General features: G+C 46.1%; 1 protein-coding gene and 1 pseudogene across 1 annotated transcript in view; one reads left to right on the top strand and one right to left on the bottom strand.

The window, feature by feature from the left end:
* Window positions 1-20,957, top strand: part of LOC147736450 (uncharacterized) — a 59,713-nt gene extending 38,756 nt beyond the window's left edge. Inside the window, exon 2 of the mRNA XM_086953182.1 lies at window positions 17,625-20,957. Within this exon, the coding sequence (XP_086809308.1) occupies window positions 18,269-19,750 (1,482 nt within the window). The 5' untranslated portion in view covers window positions 17,625-18,268 and the 3' untranslated portion in view covers window positions 19,751-20,957. The remainder of the gene's footprint in view (window positions 1-17,624) is intronic.
* On the bottom strand, window positions 130-1,864 carry LOC147736451 (18S ribosomal RNA; annotated as a pseudogene).
* Window positions 20,958-21,567: the final 610 nt, after the last annotated feature.

The following is a 21,567-nucleotide window of genomic DNA, read 5'->3' as shown; positions in this document are numbered from 1 at the left end:
CCGGCACCGGGGCCTTTCAAGGCAGGGGTGGTACCAGCCCGGGGATGCACTGCCATTCGGTTCCCCTCTGTGCCAGGTGAACTTGGGTTCCTTCTCGGAGAGGGACAAGGGACGGGGGCCGCCCCCCACATTCGGTCCCTCATGCGTCATTCAGGCCCTCCCCAGGGGGAAGAGGTCCACCGGAGTCCTGGTCCACACCTCACTAAACCATCCAATCGGTAGTAGCGACGGGCGGTTTGTACAAAGGGCAGGGATCTAATCAACGCGAGCTTATGACCCGCACTTACTGGGAATTCCTCGTTCATGGGAAATAATTGCAATCCCTATAACGAACGGGGTTCAGCAGGTTACCTGCACCTGTCGGCGAAGGGTAGACATACGCTGAGCCGTGCAGTGTAGCGCGCGTGCAGCCCCCGACATCTAAGGGCATCACATACCTGTTATTGCTCGATCTCGTATGGCTGAACGCCACTTGTCCCTCTAAGAAGTTGGACGCCGACCGCTGGGGGTCGCGTAACTAGTTAGCATGGAGGAGTCTCGTTCGTTATCGGTATTAACCAGACAAATCACTCCACCAACTAAGAACGGCCATGGACCTCCACCCACGGAATCGAGAAAGGGCTACCAATCTGTCAGTCCTTTCTGTGTCCATGCGAGGTTTCCTGTGTTGAGTCAAATTATGCCTCAGGCTCCACTCCTGGTGGTGCCCTTTCGTCAATTCCTTTAAGTTTCAGCTTTGCAACCATACTCCCCCCGGAACCCAAAGACTTTGGTTTCCCAGAAGCTGCTCGGCGGGTCATGGGAATAACGCCGCCGGATCGCTAGTCAGCATTGTTTATGGTCGGAACTACGACAGTAGTTTATCATCTTCGAACCTCCGACTTTCGTTCTTGATTAATGAAAATATTCTTGGCAAAGGCTTTCGCTTTGGTTCGTATTGCGCCGGTCCAAGAAAGTCACCTCTAGCGGCACAATATGAATGCCCCCAGCCGTCCCTCTTTATCCTGGCCCCAGTCCTGGAAACCAACAAAATAGAACCAGAGGCCTATTCCATTATTCGTAGCTAAAGTATTCAGGCGACCAGCCTGCTTTGAACACTCAATTTTTTTTAAAGTAAATGCTTCGGACCCCCAGGACACTCAGTCAAGAGCATCAAGGGGGCACCGAGAGGCAGGGGCTGGGACAGGCGGTAGCTCGCCTCGCGGCACCTGCCAGCTCTATCCCAAGATCCAACTACAAGCTTTTTAACTGCAGCAAGTTTAATATATGCTGTTGGAGCTGGAATTACCATGGCTGCTGGCACCAGACTTGCCCTCCAATAGATCCTCGTTAAAGGATTTAAAGTGTTCTCATTCCAATTACAGGGCCTCGAAAGAGTCCTGTATTGTTATTTTTCGTCACTACCTCCCCAAATCGGGAGTGGGTAATTTGCGCGCCTGCTGCCTTCCTTGGGTGTGGTAGCCGTTTCTCAAGCTCCCTCTCCGGAATCGAACCCTGATTCCCCGTTACCTGTGGTCACCATGGTAGGCACAGAAAGTACCATTTGATAGGGCAGACATTCGAATGTATTGTCACCGTCACAGGGACGTGCGATTGGCCGAGGTTATCTAGAGTCACTGAAGCAGCCGGGCGAGCCCGGATTGATCTTGGTCTGATAAATGCATGCATCCCTGGAGGTCAGCGCTCGTCAGCATGTATTAGCTCTAGAATTACCCCAGTTAAACAAGTAACAGATGGAGCGATCAAAGGAACCATAACTGATTTAATGAGCATTCGCAGTTTCACTGTACCAGCCTTGTGTACTTACATGTGCATGGCTAAATCTTTGAGACAAGTATATGCTACTCGCAGGATCAACCAGGTAGCCGCACCTGATGACGGGGTGGGAGCCGCGTGCCCATCTCCCCGACCAGCAATCTTCATGCACCCCTCCATCTCTCCGGAGTCTGTCAGCGGAAGGGCTCGCTTGAGGGGTGTGGAAAAGTGCTATCTCATGGGCACCGTCGGGCCCAGCCATTCCCCCCGGGATAGAGAGGCAGGCCAAGGCAGCCTGAGCAAGACGCAGGGGTGCCGGGACCGGGCGGTTGCTGAACCCCTCGGAACGGTCGTTCCGAGCTCCTGTGGAAACATGCTGGGTGGAGAGAGATGACGGCATGGCGCACAGGCCCACAGACCTGCCGGCCAGGCGGCATCCGAGGGCCTGGCGCCACTTGACCCCTTCTGCTCGGGTTGAACCACTGGGGGGCACAAGCTGCCGGTGCCGCTCAGCCTTCGCTCTGCTGGGTAGGGTGAACGACCTACCCCCATGTGGCAGCCCTCATTCGAGTCAGACGGTCCATGCGGGGTGGAAGGTCTTTGCTTGAAACAGCCGAGGCTGGCCAAGCAGTCCATCCCTAAACGGACCAAGAGTGCCCACTCGATCAATGTACAGCTGGGCCAACCCCTTCCAGGCCGCCCTGCACAGGCGATGCTGGCTTCACATTCCTGCCTGATCCCGGGGCGAGCAGGTTCGGAGGAAAGGCCCATCGGGAAGGGGCTGAGAGGCAGTTGCATACCCGGGCCCCTGGGGACCACAGCAGGTGGACCCAGGTGCTGCCTTCCCCCGTCTCAGCATCACCGGACCTCAAGGAGTTCTGACCGAGCAAACTCGGAGAAAAAAAGGACTTTCAGGAAGGAGCGGAGAGGCAGGTGCATACGCGGGCCCCTGGGGGCCACCGCGGGCGGGCCCAGGTGTTGTCTTCCCACCATCTCAGCATCGTCGGACCTCACGGAGGTCTGACTGAGCAAACTTGGAGTAAAAGGACCATCGGAAGGGTCTTGGAGGCAGGTGTGTATATGGGGCCCTGGCAGGCAGGCCCTGGTTCTGCCTTCCCCTGTTTCAGAATCGCCAGACGTCACAGTGGTCGGACTGAGGAAAAATCTCAGAGAAAAAGAACCATCAGTAAGGGTCTGAGAGGCAGGTGTGTACCCGGGCACCTGGGCGCCCCGTTGGGCAGGCCCGGGTGCTGCCTTCCCCGCATCAGCATCAACGGACCTCACGGAGGTCTTCCTGAGCAAACTCAGAGAAAAAGGACCATCGGCAAGGGGCTGAGAGGCAGGTGCGTACCCAGGCCCCTGAGGGCCCGGGTGGGCAGGCCCGGGTTCTGCCTTCCCCTGATTCAGAATCGCCGGACTTCACAAAGGTCTGACTGACTCTCTCCCTGGTAATCCAGAGGAAATTACCCCCCCCTTCTTGTAATCCATGCTCAGGAGGTGACACAGGGGACCCAAGGCCCGAAAGTACCCTACCTCCTGGAGCCCTCGCTGGGATCGGGGAGGCATGTGGCACCTCATCGGGACTTCCAGGGAACTCCGCCATCTGGTCACTCCTAAGTAAAGCATTGGGTGTGACTAGATGGCCGAGGGGATCGTGCAACCAGATGTCTGAGGGGATCGGTGCGACCAGATGGCTGAGGGGATCGGTGCGACCAGATGGTCGAGTGGATCGGTGCGACCAGATGGCAGAGGGGATCGGTGCGACCAGATGGCTGAGGGGATCGGTGCGACCAGATGGCTGAGGGGATCGGTGCGACCAGATGGCTGAGGGGATCGGTGCGACCAGATGGCTGAGGGGATCGGTGCGACCAGATGGCTGAGGGGAAAGGTGCGACCAGATGGCCGGGCACAAAAGGGAAGCCATCTTATCACTCTGTGCCCCAACAAAAGAGTGAGTGGGCGCTAAGGAATGGGGTACTGGAGGCCCAGGGCCCAAGCTGGAGCCCAGCCATGGAGGCTGCGAGGGGGACCCAACGGGCCCTCTGACCTAGGGCCCGCGGACACCTTGACAAGGGGTGATTCGTCATGCGGGGGTCAAGAAAAAAGGGGTGTCCCAAAACGTGTTTTCCCTATGTTATTTTCCATAGGAAACTTTAGACAAAGCTACAGGTTGAACTGCTGAACGGAATTACACCAAATTTGGCAAAAAGGTAGGTCTTGGTTCAGAAAGAGCCCTTTTTGTTAAATGGTGTAAATCTGTTCAGGAGTGCCTGAGAAATTAGAAAAAAAAATGTTTCAATATCTATGGCTGCGGTGGGTTCCCGAACCCTCCCGACCACGAGCTTCATTCTAAATGGCTGCCAACACTCCAAACCAGGAAGTGTTGGCGGCCATCTTGTGACTCCATAGAACCGAGTTACTAGAAAACAGCAAAAAGAGGTGAAAAAACAAGAAAAGGGGGCAGGGTAGAAACGCCCTGACCCCTAGGCCTGCTCAGGTGGTTCCACAAGGACTCCCAAGGCCCAGAAAAGCATTAAAAAAAATAATTTTGGCAGAAATTGTGATGGGGTCGCGAATCCTGCCGATATGATTAAAACAGAACAAAGCACGGGCTCCGGTACTTTGTTTTAAAAGAAAGGGTGGGCCAGGTACCGGGGGTACTGCAAATTCGTTAGCGAAGCCACAGGGCGAGTTTGCAGAGTAGTAAAGGGAGGGGGCCAGGCCTAATGTGACATGTGTGCAAACATGTCCTGTGGCGTGTTTTACGTTGGGGGATTAAGTTCCATTGAATCCTGTGGGTCCCTGGGGGCCAACAAGCCCACCAGGTACCTCTGATACGCACCACACAGGTGTAAAAAGGGGCGTGGCCTCACACCCCCTCTCTGCAGAGCAGCCCTGTGGCGCTTACTGGAGGTTCCTGGTGGGCGAGTTGGCCCCAGGGACCCTCAGGATTCAAGTGGTTTTAATCCCCCAACTTAAAACGCACCACAGGGCGTGTTTGCACACTTGTCACATCAGGCCCCACTCCCTCTCTGCACCATTGTGCAAACAGGCCCTCTGGCATGTTTTAAGTTGGGGATTAAGTCCCTTGAATCCTAAGGGTCCCTGGGGTCCAACTAGCCCACCAGGGACCTCTTGCAACCGCCACTCAGCTACGGTGCAGAGAGGTGGAAAAAAGGGATTGGCCTCGGACCACCTCTCTGCAACGCAGCTCTGTGCCGCTTCCTGGAGGAACCTGGGGGGCGTGTTGGCCCCCAGGGTCCCTCTGAATTCAAGGGGACTTAATCCCCCAACTTACAACGTGCTATGGGACACGCTTGCACAGTGGTGCAGGGAGGGGCGGTCCTGATATAAGAAGTTAGCAATGCTGCTGTGTGGAACATACTGTTGGTAATAAAAGGGATAGTTGGCCCCCAAGGTTGCCATTGGGGGCTAACTACTCCTCCTGTTACCTCCAGTAAATCCCACACAGTAGGATTGCTAAAAGGTGTTTCTGAAACCACGCTCACCTTTCACCACCACTATGAAAACGCGACTGGTAGGTTATAGTTAGAAAATAGCATTTAAAAAACCTTTAAGAATCACCCAAAAAAACCATAGGTTTCAGGACGTTATAGTTAAAAATTAGCATTTAAAAAACCATTGAAATTCACTGAAAAAACCATAGGTTTCAGGGATGTTGTGGTTAGAAATTAGCATTTAAAAAAACCTTAGAAATTCAAAGAAAAAACCATAGGTTTCAGGGTCGTTATAGTTAGGTGGACATTTTTCTCGTACAAAACCATAGAAATTCTCCCATTATAGTTAGTTCAGCTAACTATAACTCGCGCACCCACAATGCACTTCTGATGACGTCACATATTACATCCTTCATGACATGGTCAGTGACATCACTGATGACATCATCCAGTGACTGTGTCTTTCTGTAAAGTTTAAATATATATATATATATATATATATTTTTTTTTTTTTTTTTAATTGAAGTTTGTTGAGCGCTCGTACGCCCAAAGGCTTCATGGCGCTATAGGAAGGAACCAGGCAAGGCAGTCAATAAGTGGAACCGTACTGTCAATAGTGAGCTTGAGAAAAAAGCCAGGTTTTAAGGGATTGTCTAAAGCTGAGGATGTTATCATTCAGCTTTATGTGGAGGGGGAAAGAATTCCAAAGAGCAGCAGCAAGGTGGTCGAAACAGCTACCTCCAAGGCGCTTCCTTTTGAATGGAGGTACAATCAGGAGTGATTTATAGGTGGATCGGAGGTGACGGGAAGGACAATATTTTTTGAATAAATCTCTGATAAATAAAGGGCCAGAATCGTTCAGAGACCTGAACAGAATACACCCGGCCTTAAAGGCCACACGTTGCTCGACTGGCAACCAGTGTAGCTGTTTAAGGCCAGATCTGATGGATTGCCTCCTGGGTATATTCAGAAGGAGCCTGGCGGCTTGGTTCTGAACAAGCTGGAGACGTTTAAGCTCTCCAATTTGGAGGCCAAGATAGAGACTGTTAGAAAAGTCCAGCCTGGACAGAACCAAGGAGATGACAATCTGTGTGAGGGCTGCCGAGGAAAAGAAGCGAGCGATTTTTTTTATTTTCTTCAATTGGAAGATACTGGAGGATACCACCGCTCCAACCTGTCTTTTTAGCGAGAGATCCTCGCTGATGAAGATACCTAGGCTTTTGACCACGGATGACTTAGATGGGGGGGCTCCCATAATAGTAGGCCAGAAGTTGGAATTCCAACTAAGTGAGCTCTGTCCGGGCAGGACCAACTCGGTCTTGCCCGGGTTGAGCTTCAGGTGATTGCAGCTCATCCAACTCAATATGTGGGACATAGTTCTTTGGAATTCAACCGCTGAGTCCATGGTGTTAAGAGGAAAGATGAGCTGCAAATCATCCGCATAGTTAAAAATATTTACATTTGCATTCCGGAGGGAGTGCAAAAGAGGGCGTAGGTATACATTAAAAAGCAGGGGAGATAACGAGGAACCTTGTGGTACCCCGCAGGTGGTAGATATAGTGGGAGCAGAGAAGGAGCCCAATCTGACCGATTGTGTACGGCCCGTAATGAAACAGCGAATCCAGCTCAATGCAGGGCCCCTGAGACCTGCCTGCTCGACACGGTCAACCAAGATGGTGTGGTCGACCGTGTCGAACGCAGCAGAAAGGTCCAGTAGCACAAGCGCCTGATGAATTCCTGCATCTGCATTCCGCCTCAAAGTATTTAGCACCGAAAGGGTGACCGCCTCGGTGGAGTGGCAAGGTCGAAACCCTGCTTGATTCGGTGCCAGATACTCAGATTTTTCCAAAAAGCTGGAGATAGTTTCACAAACATGTGACTCCAGCAGTTTGGCACAGTATGGCAGCAACGATATGGGTCTGTAATTAATGGGATCTAGCGGGTTAGCTCCTGCCTTTTTTATGAGGGGAACGAGAAGAGCTTTTTTCAGATTGCATGGAACTTTGCCCTGTACAAGTGACCCATTCAGTAAAGAAAGTAAGCACCCAGGAAGATTGGTGCCCACTTCTTTCAAGATGTGAGGGGGCCAAATGTCATCAGGGGAGCCAGTTTTAACTTTGGTTAATAGTTTGAGTAACTTGACATTGTCTATGAGAGGATAGGAGTCTAAGGTGGCAGAGTTGTACAGAGTGTCTGTAAACAAAAGAGGGGGCTGAGTGATGGGGATACTTTGCTTGATAGTGCAAATTTTATCAAAGAAAAAAGAGTTAAGTGTGTTACAAAGCTCTTGGGTGGGGACCATCGGAAGAGAAGTTCTGTCACTAGAGCTAAGATTTTCCACAATATTGAACAGCTCTTTTGACTTATTTTGGGCCTTAAGAATTTTATCCGAAAAATAGTTAGTTTTACATTTTAGAATGAGATTTTGGTAATCCCTGCGGGCCTTACGAAAGTTGGCTCTGTCGTGTTCTAAATAGGCTACGCGCCACTTGCGCTCCATTTGACGAACCTTAAGTTTGAGGGTTTTCAGGTGAGGTGTAAACCACCTGTGAGCGTCATTGGGGCGAGAGTGGGAGAAGTTGATACAGGGAGCATGGGCTTCAGCTGCCTGGAGTAGCCACTCTGAGAAAACCTCTTCTGATTTCCCTATGTCCTGATCAAATGAAGGACAAGTGGAGGTTAACGATTCGAGAGAGGCCGGGATGTCGACATTCTTCCACATTCTTGCCTTCCCGCCTTGTTGAGACACAGGTTTGCTATTTTTTGCAATGGTCATGATGAAATTGATCAAAAAGTGATCCGACCAGATGCAAGGCAAGATAGAGTTAATTGCCAAAGAGATGTTTTGAGACCAAATTTGGTCAAGGCTGTGCCCTTTCTCATGGGTAGGGAGGTGAATGTGTTGGATGAGATTAAAATCAGAAAAAATTTCTTTCAGTGTGGCTGCCTGAGAGTCAGACTCCACCGAGTCCAGCCAGAGATTAAAATCACCCAGCAGTACAATTTTGTCATGGGTAATACTCAGGGGGGCAAGTTGTTCCGCTAGGGATGCAGCAAAAGTAGACATGTTTTGAGGGGGGCGATAAATGAGGATCACAAGAAGTGATCCAGTGTCCACATCCATTTTAAAAATTAAATTATCTGATCCTGTCAGATCAAGAGATGGTAAAAGAGAGACTTTAAGGTTTTTGCGAATAATCGCAGCAACCCCTCCGCCCCTTTTACCAGCTGGCCTATCGACATGCAGTATATAGTACTCAGCGGGAACTGCCGCCAGGATGTCAGGTAAGGATGCTTCATTAAGCCAAGTCTCAGATAAACATAGAAGATCTGGTTGTTCGGCCTGGAGCAGAAGGAAGATGTCCAAATGATGTTTTACCATGGACCTGGTGTTTAAATATAAGCATTTGAGAGTAGTCTGAGGCACATGTGGGGATAAGGGAGTAGACCGTAGTGAGGGCTTACAGGCTTTTGTAAGCATAAACTCAGGTTTTAAAATACCATGCATGGCGGCGCGCTTTAAAATGTGAGCGGGCGGGGAGAAATTGTCGCTGTCAGAGGGTCTTAATGACAGCAGCGATGCAGCAGTGTAATTGTATATTTGACCAGGGGGTCTGGCCCCGAGCCCCGGTCTGCCGCGGACGTGCGCAGACGGGCTTGACTTGTGCGCGACTTCGGCGCGCATTCGTCGCGCCCGCTGCGCTCGTCCGCTGCGCTCCTGAATGCACATTGTTTATATGGCCTGCCTCCCGGGATAGCTAGACCGCTAAGTCTGGTCCGGCTACACCAAAGATGGCGGCACGTCTCGCCCTCCACACAAACGGCACCAGCCGCGATGGAACGGGGCGGACGACAGAAAATACAACAGTGCAGGTAATTGGTGACAGCACAATGCTTAAGTGATTTTAAAATGACAAATAAAATATTCCGTCGCGCTAGCGCCTAAATCGCGCTGGAGCAAGCAACCGCTTCTACTGAATGACTGCGCTGCAAATAGATGGTAAGCAGGGTTCACGAGGGCCGGCTGCTGCCACCAGCCAAGCGTTCTCGAATGGCCCTGATTCAGGAAGTGTTTTATGGCCTGCCTCCTGGGATAGCTAGACCGCTAAGTCTGGTCCGGCTACACCAAAGATGGCGGCACGTCTCGCCCTCCACACAAACGTCACCAGCCGCGATGGAACGGGGCGGACGACAGAAAATACAACAGTGCAGGTAATTGGTGACAGCACAATGCTTAAGTGATTTTAAAATGACAAATAAAATATTCCGTCGCGCTAGCGCCTAAATCGCGCTAGAGCAAGCAACCGCTTCTACTGAATGACTGCGCTGCAAATAGATGGTCAGCAGGGTTCACGAGGGCCGGCTGCTGCCACCAGCCAAGCGTTATATATATATATATATATATATATATATATATATATATATATATATATATATATATATATATATATATATATATATATATATATATATATATATATATATCCATCCAATCAACGATGCCCTGATGCGAGAACAAGGTAAAGGCGGGGTGGCTGTGACACCAGGAATTTTATTAAAACCAGCGTGGTAGTCCAAAGTTCAATTAATCACACCCAGCGCGTTTAATAGCCAGGGCGGCTTCTTCATCAGGGGTAAAGTCGCAGTGAAATGGAGCTGCTTCCTCGCCGTGTACTTAGCCGCATGCATCAATTAATCACAGGCGTGTCAGTCGCACAGTATGCTGGTACACGTAGTTCAATATCCAAGCACTAGTATTACCACAGTGGGTTTCCATTCAGTTGCGGCCAGTAAAATCCACATTCTACCCAAGTTGGCCTCCGGACAACCACCGCTGGTCTTTAACTTGATTTCGCTCCCTGTCCTGCCTTACATGAGGTTTCTCCCATCGCAAGGCCCCACCGCACGGTGGTGTCAAGTTCCCTGCGGCCAGGCTGCCGCATATAAATCCAATCAACGATGCCCTAATGCAAGAACAAGACAAAGGCGGGGTGGATGTGACACCAGAAATTTTATTAAAATCAGCGTGGTAGTCCAAAGTTCAATTAATCACACTCAACGCGTTTCAAAGCCAGGGCGGCTTCTTCATCAGGGGTAAAGTTGCAGTAATATGGAGCTGCTTCCTCGCCGTGTACTTAACCGCATGCGTTAATTAATCACAGGTGTGTCAGTCGCACAGCATGCTGGTACACGTAGTTCAATATCCAAGCATTAGTATTACCACAGTGGGTTTCCATTCAGTTGCGCCCAGTAGTATATATATATATATATGCCATAGTTATAGTTAGCTGAACTAACTAAAACGGAGGAATTGCTATGGTTTTGTACGAGCAAAAATGTCCAACTAACTATAACGTCCCTGGAACCTATGTTTTTTTCAATGACTATATATATACTGGATTAAAGGATCTCATTGCAGGCTTGATTCTGCATGGATTTATTCATTTTCACATGTCCCGCCCCCATGGGCATTGACAGTGAAGCATGATGGTACTTGTAGTTAACATGCCTGAACCATTAAATGCGTTTACCCCAGTGAGTGCCTTTGAAAGTCCACATTTAAAATGTTCTGCCCCAATGGGCGGAAAGGCAGGTTGTAAAAACCATTTTGCTCCCAATATTTACCGGCTGCCAAGACCCCCCTTTCAAACACCACTCGTGATTACAAGCAGTTTGAATCCGCACCAACTGCGGCAGGGCATCTCCGCCACTAGACATAGCCGCCTCTTCATCACACAAAAAGGTTGCCCCATTGGAGAAGCCACTCACGAGGGTTTTTTTCACAAAGGCGCCGCCGGCAGCCGCATACCGGGCTTAACTCGCAGCTTCTCCTGCAAGGCCAAAGGCATTTCGGGCAGCTTCCTGCCCTTGATCACTGGCTTGTATGGACGACAACAGACTTGATTCTGCATGTATTTATTGATTTTCACAGGTCCCGCCCCCATGGGCATTGGCAATGAAGCATGATGGTACTTGTAGTTGACATGCCTGAACCCTTGAATGCGGTTACCCCAGTGGGTGCCTTTGAAAGTCCACATTTAAAATATTCTGCCCCAATGGTTTTATATCTCGCACAATTACTCAAGAGTATCCTGGCGCGCAAAGTTACCGTGACCTGGTGGGGCAAAGGAGTTTATACTGGAAGGTTGAAGAAGAAGGTTTTGAGTTGTTTTTTAAATAACTTAGAGTCATGGATGTCGCGTACTTCCAAGGGAAGAGAATTCCATGCTTTAGCTGTTTTTACAGAGAGGGACTGACCTCCCAGCCGCATACTACGAAATCTGGGAGTCACCAACCGACGTTGGGTGGCTGAGCGCAGTGCCCTTCTCGGAGCATAGAAAGCAAAACGCTTCATAAGGTACATTGGTCCAATGCCATGCAGGGCTCTTTGGGCCAGAGTGAGAGCTTTGAATTGCACTCTATGTGCCACAGGAAACCAGTGTAGATCTTGCAGGTGCTGTCTTACGCTTGATCTTCTGGAGATGTTAAACAGAAGTCTAGCCACGGCATTCTGTATGGTCTGCAGTTTTTTAACCAGATAGTCTGGAATGACGATGTACAGAGCATTGGCGTAGTCAATGCGAGAAAGGATAAGAGCCTGAGCGACCGTTTCCTTAGCTGGCCTGGGAAGCAGAGGGAAGAATCGTCTTAGGGGTTTAAGTGTGCCAAAGCGCACTCCGGTGAGTTTCTTAATTTGCATCGAGAAGCTAAGGTCTTCTCCAAAACATACCCCCAAATTCTTGGCTGAGGTGCCCACAGAATGTGGTTGGGGGAAGTCAGGAGGCCACAAAGATTCTCTAAAGGCAGGAGGAAACTGGCCATACAAAAGGACCTCATTGCACTTCATTTGAGCAAGTGCAAGCCACTGAAACACCGACGCAAGACATTTCTGGGCCCCTTTGGTCGACCGGTCAGATTCTTTCCAGTAAAAGTACTCTCTCCCTACTCACACAGGAAAAATATGAATACAACAAAACTCTTAGTATGTATGTATGTATGTATTTAATGCTTGTTAAGCGCGGCTGTCACCCAGAAGGGTATCCTGGCGCTGAGACCGTATCCAATCATCAAATAAACTAGGCTACATTGCTCTAGGAAACAGGTGAGTTTTAAGATCTCTCTTAAACATAAGCAGATCATGGCTACTTCTCAAAGCCAGAGGTAAAGTATTCCATAATGTGGCGGCCGTAAAACTAAAAGCACGGCCGCCCATCCTCACTCTGTTTATCTTGGGAATCCTCACCAGGAACGCGGAGGAGGATCTCAAAGGTCTGGCTGCTTGCTACCAGGAAAAAAGGTTTTGAAGTGGTATTGGTCCTAGTCCGTGCAGAGCCCTAAACACAAGACAAAGAGCTTTAAAAGCGATCCTCTGCTGGACCGGTAGCCAATGAAGGTCAGCTAGAGCTGTAGATGAGGAAGCGGACCGTGGTCGAGACAGAGCCAGTTTAGCAGCCATATTCTGAATCCTTTGCAACTTTAGGATCAGGGTCTCGGGAGCTCCCAGAAGTAGTGCGTTGCAGTAGTCTAACCTACTGAGGATAGAACTACGCACTACCTCAGCTCTAGCTCCTCGGGAAAGATTGGCAGAATTTTACGTAGGGCGCGAAGTAGGCCCATACATGTCGCTGTTGTCCGATTTACAGAAGCATCCAGCTGCAAATTGGGTTCAAACAGAACTCCTAAATTGCGAGCTGATTCTGCAGCTTCCACTGAGCCCGGGATGGAAGTCGGCCAAAAATCGTCCGGTAATGCACGTGGAATACGGTCTGAAGAACAATGGAGCACCTCCGTTTTTGATCCATTAAATTGGAGTGAGTTGGCTCGCAACCATGCTGCTGTGGCCGACATACAGCGGTGAAAAGTGTCCCTTGAGATTATCTCTGATCCTTCAAATGAAAAGATCAACTGAGTGTCATCGGCATAATTGATGACAGATATGCCGAATGACTTTATCAGTTCAACCAGAGGTCGGAGATATAAGTTAAAAAAGATCAGACTGATCGCCGACCCTTGAGGGACTCCTTGATTCACCAGTCGTATGGATGATTGAAAAGGTGGAAGTGCCACAGCTTGTTGTCTGTTGTCAAGATAGGATGTGAGCCAGTCTAGAGCCAGACCGCTCACTCCCACGTTCCGAAGGCGGCCAAGTAAAACTTCGTGGTCTACCGTGTCGAACGCGGCCGACATGTCAAGCAGCACCAGAAATGCTGACTTGCCCCTGTCGACACGCGTCCGTAGATCGTCCAGCACGGTGACCAAAGCGGTCTCGGTACCATGGGCCGGTCTGAAGCCAAACTGGGCCGCATCCAGACAGAGATTTATTTCTAGGAAGTTAGACAGTGCTCTCGTGACCCACCTCTCAAGAATTTTAATCGCGAATGGTAAAAGTGATGTAGGGCGATAATTGGCCGCACAGAGAGGGTCCAGAGAAGCCTTTTTTAACAAAGGAGTTACAATAGCCAACTTCCAGCTGTCTGGGACTGATGCTGTGGTCAATGATTGGCAGCAGATGGAATGAAGAGGTGGAAACAACTCATCTTGGAATGACTTTCCAGATCTTATGGGGCATAGGATCAAGTGGTGACCCTGAGGATACGCCATTGGCCAAGACACGAAACTCCTCTTACAAGGGAGTAGGAAAACAGGACAGCCGAGGGGAAGCTTCCTTGAGATTATCCAAGTGGTCAGAAGGATCCAAAGGGGAAGACATAAGCTGCGCAGGCTGTCCAGATGCTATAAGACCCGTCAAGATGATTCTGATTTTCTCCTCAAATGCGAGGGCCAATGAGTCACATAATACCTGTGAAGCCGGAATAGTTGGCACTGTGCAAGACGGGTTGGATAGATTATTAACCAACCTAAACAGGGTCTGTGATTTGTTAGAGGCCTTCGCTAAGGTGTCTTCAAAGAACTTAGCTTTTGCACTTCTTAGCTGGACCTTATATTCCTGCAGGGTCGCTTTATACGCTACCCTATCCTGCTCCTTATACCCTCTCCTCCAGGTACGCTCCGCCTGTTTACAGCGGAGCTTATACTGTCCAAGCTCTTCGGTGAACCAAGCGTTGGCTCCTCTGGGCCTGTCCCTCACCCTTCGCAGGGGGGCCAGCTCATCCAAAGCTGTTAAGATGTGCTGGCAAAGGGTAGCATAACTCTTATCCACAGTATCCTCTATTGAGAAGGTTTCAGGCAGTAATGTTGGACGAATCGGCTCTCTAAGGAGACGATTCCATTGGCGATTGAATTTCCTACCACCCACATTGCTAGGTTTCAATGGGGCAGGCATCGCAAAAGACATAGTGATCAGCGAATGATCAGTCCAGCACTGATCCACAACCTCTTCCACTATAACCAGATCTTTATCGGCGAATACCAGGTCCAAAATGTGCCCTTTAGCATGGGTAGGTGATAAAACCAGCTGTGTAAGATGAATATTACTGCACGCTTGACAGAGTTCTCTGAAAGCCAGATCATGAGGACCGGAAGGCCAGAGGTTTAAATCACCCAATACTAAAAATTTAGAATGGGAGTTAGAGAGGTCGTAGATCAGGTCAACTAGCATTTGAAGGGCCGTTGTGGTTGAAGTGAAAATGCTGTAGATTAATATATTTAAAGGCCTCAAACTTTGTGAAGCCAATAAAGCATGCAAAATATTGGCCTCATACATTAAACACAAACAGAACCATAGAAAGATAATGGTAATCAAATATAGCAAAAATGAGATCTGAAGAAAATCCTAGACACCTTTAGAAAACTTAATGAGAAGTTATATTCTAAAGTACAAGTAACTACACAGGAGCAATGTAGGAAATACCTTAACAAGCGACATATACTTAGTTTATCTGAATAAAATAAAATGACCCTATCAAAACCAATCTCTCTGACTGAAATCGCTAAAGTAATTGGTATACTCAAAGAAAACAAGGCTCCTGGCCTGGACGGCTTTAAAGCCACATTTTACAAAACATTCACCCAGTCACGTCAAACAATTATGTTACATCTATTTAACCACTTTGCAAACTCTGGAACTGTCACCGGTACCACGGAGTAAGCCAACATAATAGTGATACCCAAAGAAGTTAAGGCCTCTACACTTTCCGAAAATTACAGACCCATTTACCTGATAAATCTAGATTGCAAAATATATACAAAAATATTAGCCAAGCGCCTAAACCTTTATCTACTACAGTTAATAATTAATACCAAAGTCGCATTTCAAAAAAATGTATATGTCCAAAGGCAAAATCATCCACATCGCCCTCTATAGCCATTGTACTTGATGCTGAAAAAACGTTTGATAGAGTATCCTGAATCTTTCTCAAGGAAATCCTTTAAAGCCTTCAACTTAGGAGAGGGATTTATAACAATGATTATGGCTTCATATACCAACCCAAGTGTCCGTATCTGCGCTAACAGTTCCCTTTCGCACCCACTTAAATTAGAAAAAGGTACCAGACAAGGCAGTCCAGTTTTCCCTTCTTTATTCCTGTTGGCACTTGAACCTCTCCTTCTTGACGTACAAGGCAACCCGAATATAACACCAATCAACTTCTACAGGAAAGTTGTGAAACACTATAAAACATAATGAAAAACTCACTCTTCAGAAAAGAAAACTAAAGAGTGGGTCACCTAAATTCTTCACCGGGTAGGGCTAGATAGAAACAATAAAATTGATGATCACACCAATAAATAATTATTTAATCAACATGCTCCCTCTACTACTCTCAGATGATTTCCATCAGAAATTAGAAAAATTAATAACATCATTTGTTTGGCAAGGTAAAAGAGCTAGAATATCCCTGAAAAAACTCTGCCTGCCCACAATTCTAGGTGGTGTCAACTTAGCCAATTTTAGAGATTGCCAGACAGCTGCTAAATCAGGTACCTCCTGGTTCAAAGTACCTGATAACTACACCCCCATGTGGCTAGAGGTTAAAAGAAACATAAAAGAAACATATTGCATAAACTAGACCCTGTTAATCTACTTACAACCAACTACAAGCATATCACCACTTCTAAATACTTTCTAAAAAATACTAATAATGCCCTATTAACCTTTTATAAAAAACTACCTTCCCAGATGCAATTCTCCTCTTTAGCCTCTCTCTGGCACAACCTGAACATCATATATGATGGCCCGACTCTACACTTGGAATCATGGATCACCAGAGGCATATTCTTTCCTCAACAATTAGGATCCAGAAGTTCTTCTCTAACCTTTTCGAAATAACAAACCCAATTCTAGATAGAGCAACAATTCAATAATTTTCTGAAACTAAAGACGGCTATTACCAAATCTAAACATCATTATAGAGAACCGTCCCTGCCAACACTCCTTCTTAAATTTAACTTACTAGGCCATCAGGTGTCCAAATTATATCACTTAATGCAACACAAGGAGTTGTGAATGAATACGAGAACAACAGAATACTGGGATACTCATTCTTCTACACCCACATCTGAGACTGTCTAGACAACATATGGAAATGTGTCACCTCACATAAGACCTAATCAGTACTCTCTCAAATGAAATTCTGGCTTATTCACAAAGTTTTTGGGACACCTTCTCCCCTGAACACACTAAACTTTTTAGAGAACCCTATCTGTTGAAACTGCAATGAAGAAAACGGAGATCTTGCTCACCTCATTTTCAGCTGCAAATCAGTAGGCCCCTTTTGGGATAAGGTTTTCTCCTTCATCTCAAACCTATTTAATATAGCTTCTAAGAAAGAAAATTCATATCTCATTAAAGGCTTCCTCGACCCGAACATCAGATGCCCTGCCGACTGCCTTCTACTTGATCTTCTACTGACATCGGCAGTTAAGACGATCACCTCTAACTGGAAGACTACACACATGGCTTCCTTTTAAGCCAGACTTAATTGGGTATCACATATCTTGGGAGTTGATTGCATTGCTTTGTGACACTCCCCATGGAAACCACAACACAGCGCTATATGGGAACTATTTCACCACCAAATAACCCCCATAAACTGAAGGCCATATTTCTATACATTTTCATTTGTAACTTTAATCTATACCCATCAATCTAGACAAATGATGTAGGCTGATGTTGTGTATCAATGACACTTGCGATATTACCGTTGTCATATGTTATTTGTAACACTTGAATGTGATATATTATGGATTTAAGGCTATGACATTATCAACATGTAAGATGTAAGTGTATAATGTTATGACATTATCATTGACAGCTGTGATTTTTACATTAAGTGATGTTGTGAATTAGCCATGATCCTTATACCTTATTAGTTCCTTCCACTCATTTATTTCCTTTGTCTACTCGGTTTGATTCGGCTTTTTTTAATTTAGATTAAATACAAATTATTTTTAATTTTTAAAAAAGTGTATACGCATTCATAATGTAATTTTAAATCTCTTTACATTTGACAGAAAACAACCTTGAATGTACAAAATGTTTAAGAAAAATGAAGATAATCCTGTAAATCTGCAAAAACACAGTCCGAAATATTGAGCTCCAGTATGCAGGACAACATAAGCGCAATCAGAGACAGACAAACCAGAACATAAACTGACAGATCCTGTAAGAAGCAATTCAATGATTCTACGAGTCTGAGCTCTGCACCTCCACACCACAAAACTAAGAAATGGCCTTTAAAAAATTACAACAACACTGATAATCCACTGCCTGGGTAAACATGTCCGATACCAGCTTTAATTGGTATGATGTGATTACAGCACTGCTTTCCTTTCAAAAGTGATATCAGACCACCATTCAGTGCTAGATGTGTATTGTAAACTCTTTCAGCCCATTCCTCAGCAACCAGAGAAAAGCCAAAGTGAAGCCAAACAACTGAAGGGTAAAGGAAAGAGGCATTCTGCTATTTAAAATACAGAGTATTGGCCCAAATTGCACCGACCAGAAGGAGGATGGATCTTTACCTGCAAGCGTGCCAGACCTTTATCCAGTTTAATGATAATTATCCTCCACAAAGAAGCCTTACACACATTATGAGTGTGGCAAGTATTTAGTGACCTTTTCACTTTATTGTTAAATCTGAGAGCAAACATCCAAAATGCCACACACATACAAGGAATGTGAGAATAATACAAGTGCTTTATCAGTGATTTTGGCTCATCAAGAAACACAGTCATGGGATGTAGACAAATACATACCTGACTCAGAGACACTAATCAAGAAAGAAGAATCAAACCCATGCAGCGAGACCTTTATTTTGTCATCAATATTAAAGCGCCATCAGCAAATGCACAAACGAGAAAAACTGTTCAAATGCACTGAATGTGAAAAGAGCTTTAGTCAATCTGCACTCCTTAAAGAGCATCAGCGAAAACACACAGGGGAAAAGCCATTCAAATGTAGTGAACCTGTGAAGAACTTTAGTCAGTTATCAGATATTAAACACCATCAGAGAACACATACTGGGGAAAAATCATATATTTGCAGTGAATGTGTGAAGAGCTTTAGTCGACCATCAGACCTACAAAGACATCAGCGAACACACACAGGGGAAAACCTATATCCTTGCAGTGAATGTGTGAAGAGCTTTAGTCGATCATCAGACCTACAAAGACATCAGCGAACACACACAGGGGAAAGGCCATATCATTGTAGTGAATGTGCGAAGAGGTTTAGTCATTTATCACACCTAAAAGACCATCAAAGTACACACACAGGGGAAAAGCCACATCACTGTAGTGAATGTGTGAAGAGCTTTCGTCGATTATCAGATCTACAAAGACATCAGCGAACACACACAGGGGAAAAGCCATACCACTGCAGTGAATGCGTAAAGAGGTTTAGTCAATTATCCAGCCTAAAACAGCATCAGCGAACACACACAGGGGAAAAGCCATATCACTGCTGTACATGTATGAAGAGCTTCAGTCAATTATCAAACCTACGAACACATCAGCAAATACACACAGGAGAAAACCTGTATCACTGCAGTGAATGTGTGAAGAGCTTAAGTCAAGCATCAGACCTACAAAAACATCAGCAAACACACACAAGAAAAAACCTATATCACTGCAGTGAGTGTGTGAAGATATTTAATCAATTTTCAAACCTACAAAGACATCAGCGAACACACAGGGGAAAACTATATAATTATAGTGAATGTGTCAAGAGGATTAGGCGTTTATCAGACCGAAAACTACATAGGAGAACACACTCGGGGGAAAACCAATTCAAGTGCAGTGAATGTGAGAAGATCTTTATACATTTATCAAGCCTAAAACACCATCAGAGAACGCACACCGGGGAAACACCATATCATTGCAGTGAATGTGTGAAGAGCTTTAGTCAATCATCAGACCTACAAAAACATCAGCGAAAACACACAGGGGAAAAGCCTTATCAGTGCAGTGAATGTGTGAAGAGCTTTAGTCAATCATCAGACCTATACAGACATCAGCGTACACACACAGGGGAAAAGCCATATCCTTGCAGTGAATGTGTGAAGAGGTTTAGTCGGTTATCACACCTAAAAAAACATCAGAAAGCACATACAGGGGAAAAGCCATATCACTGCAGTTAATGTGTGAAAAGCTTTAGTCAATTATCACATCTACAAACACATCAACAAACACACACAGGGAAAAAGCCATATCATTGCAGGGAAAGTATGAAGAGCTTTTGTCAATTTTTAACCCTAAAAAGACATCGCCAAGCACACACCATCACTGAACAAACATAGAAATAAACATAGAGATGCAGTAAATTTGGTAAGAATGTAACTACATCAACAATAATACTGACCCATCTGTGGACATACACGAAGCAAAAAAGTGCAGTTATTGTTGGATGAAGGAATTATAAAGAATGAAAAATTTGCAATTATGTGGGGCATTCAAATACCAGCTGTTAGAAAGCAGATGGTAAAAGACTGCACTAATAGGAGGGAATTATGAAATTGTCTTTTCCCTGCTGTTGATCGTTTCCCTACATCTAGGAAAAAATATGAAATACCAGGAAACTTGTGGGAGACTAGCACAATGGTTTTTATTCTGTGAGAGAGTTCTAATGAAGAAAATCCAAGGAAACCTGTTCTTGCTACCTGGAAAAGCAAAACTATTGACTGCGCTTGGACTAACATGGGGAATTTTCAGCTAATTTGTGAGATTAGTGATAAAGCAACAGATTCAAACCGATTTAACAAGCTCTCACTGGAGAATATTCATAGCTGGTTATTATTATTATTATTATTTATTGCATTTGTATGGGGCAGCAGCTACCCTGAGGGTTTCCCGGTTGTGGTGTTTCATCATTTTATGCAAGCTTGATGATTTTGTGACAGCAGCCAGAAGTAAATGTAGAAAAGCTAGAGAAGTGAAAGTAGAAACATGTGGGCTACAGCTCTGGGTTAATCCTTGCAGTGCATGACAATTACCTCTGGAGCCTTGATGTGGAATAAATGATGCTCATTGCTATCATCATACACTGAAATCCTAGGAGACACAGGAGTTGAAATACTTAGCACACTATGTACGTATTCTAGGGTTTTCAATTACCTAATAGCGAATTCAATCGATTCGCTATTGGGTAATTGCAGACAGCGATGTACAAACGTGAGTTCAACACATTTAGCAATTCCCAGTGGGTCGCGAATAAACCAACCTCAATAATATTAATGAGGTAATTTCGGGTTGCGACCTATTGTGAATGTCACAGGAAGAGTGGTCTGCTGGGGCAATAGACCACCATGTCTGTGATTGCTTTTTAATAAAGTAATTTTTTTAAATGCAGCACGCTTTCCTTAAAAGAAACGGGATATGCTTGAAAATGTAAAATGAACAGTTGTCTTTTAATTTTTTAAGAGTTCCACAGACCACTGCTTGTTCTTAAAAGATATTTTCCCCAACATTCACAAAGGGTAAAGGGTCCCTTGGGGGCCTGTTCTGATCATGTAAATGGGTTACCACCATCCCAGAGTTGGCAGTAAAATGTGAATGTTTTGCAACCGCATTTCGGTCACAAACATTCACACATACCACTACGAGTTGCTATTAAGCAAGGATGCCCTAAACACGCCCCTTTCTAATACCGATTCGCAAACCCAATTTGCAATTCGTTAATGAATGACCGAATTGCAAATTGTTCTTTTGTACTTCACTAGAGACCTTGAGCCAACCATGTTATTGGTACCACTGCTCTACACCACCCTACTCTACAACACTCTACTCCACTCTATGCAACACCTTCCATGTTACTCCACTGTGCATCACTCCACTATACTCTATGCCACTCCACTCTACGACACTCTATTCCACTCTGACACTGTGTTCCACTCTACACCGCTCAACTCTGACACCCTACTCCACCCACTATACTGTACACTACTCCATTAATATAAAC

This window comes from Lissotriton vulgaris, chromosome 1_2 (assembly GCF_964263255.1).
Source record: "Lissotriton vulgaris chromosome 1_2, aLisVul1.2, whole genome shotgun sequence".
Classification (NCBI taxonomy): Eukaryota; Metazoa; Chordata; class Amphibia; order Caudata; family Salamandridae; genus Lissotriton; species Lissotriton vulgaris.
The sequence above is the reverse complement of the archived record's forward strand: the minus strand, read 5'-3'. Positions and strand labels throughout refer to the sequence as shown.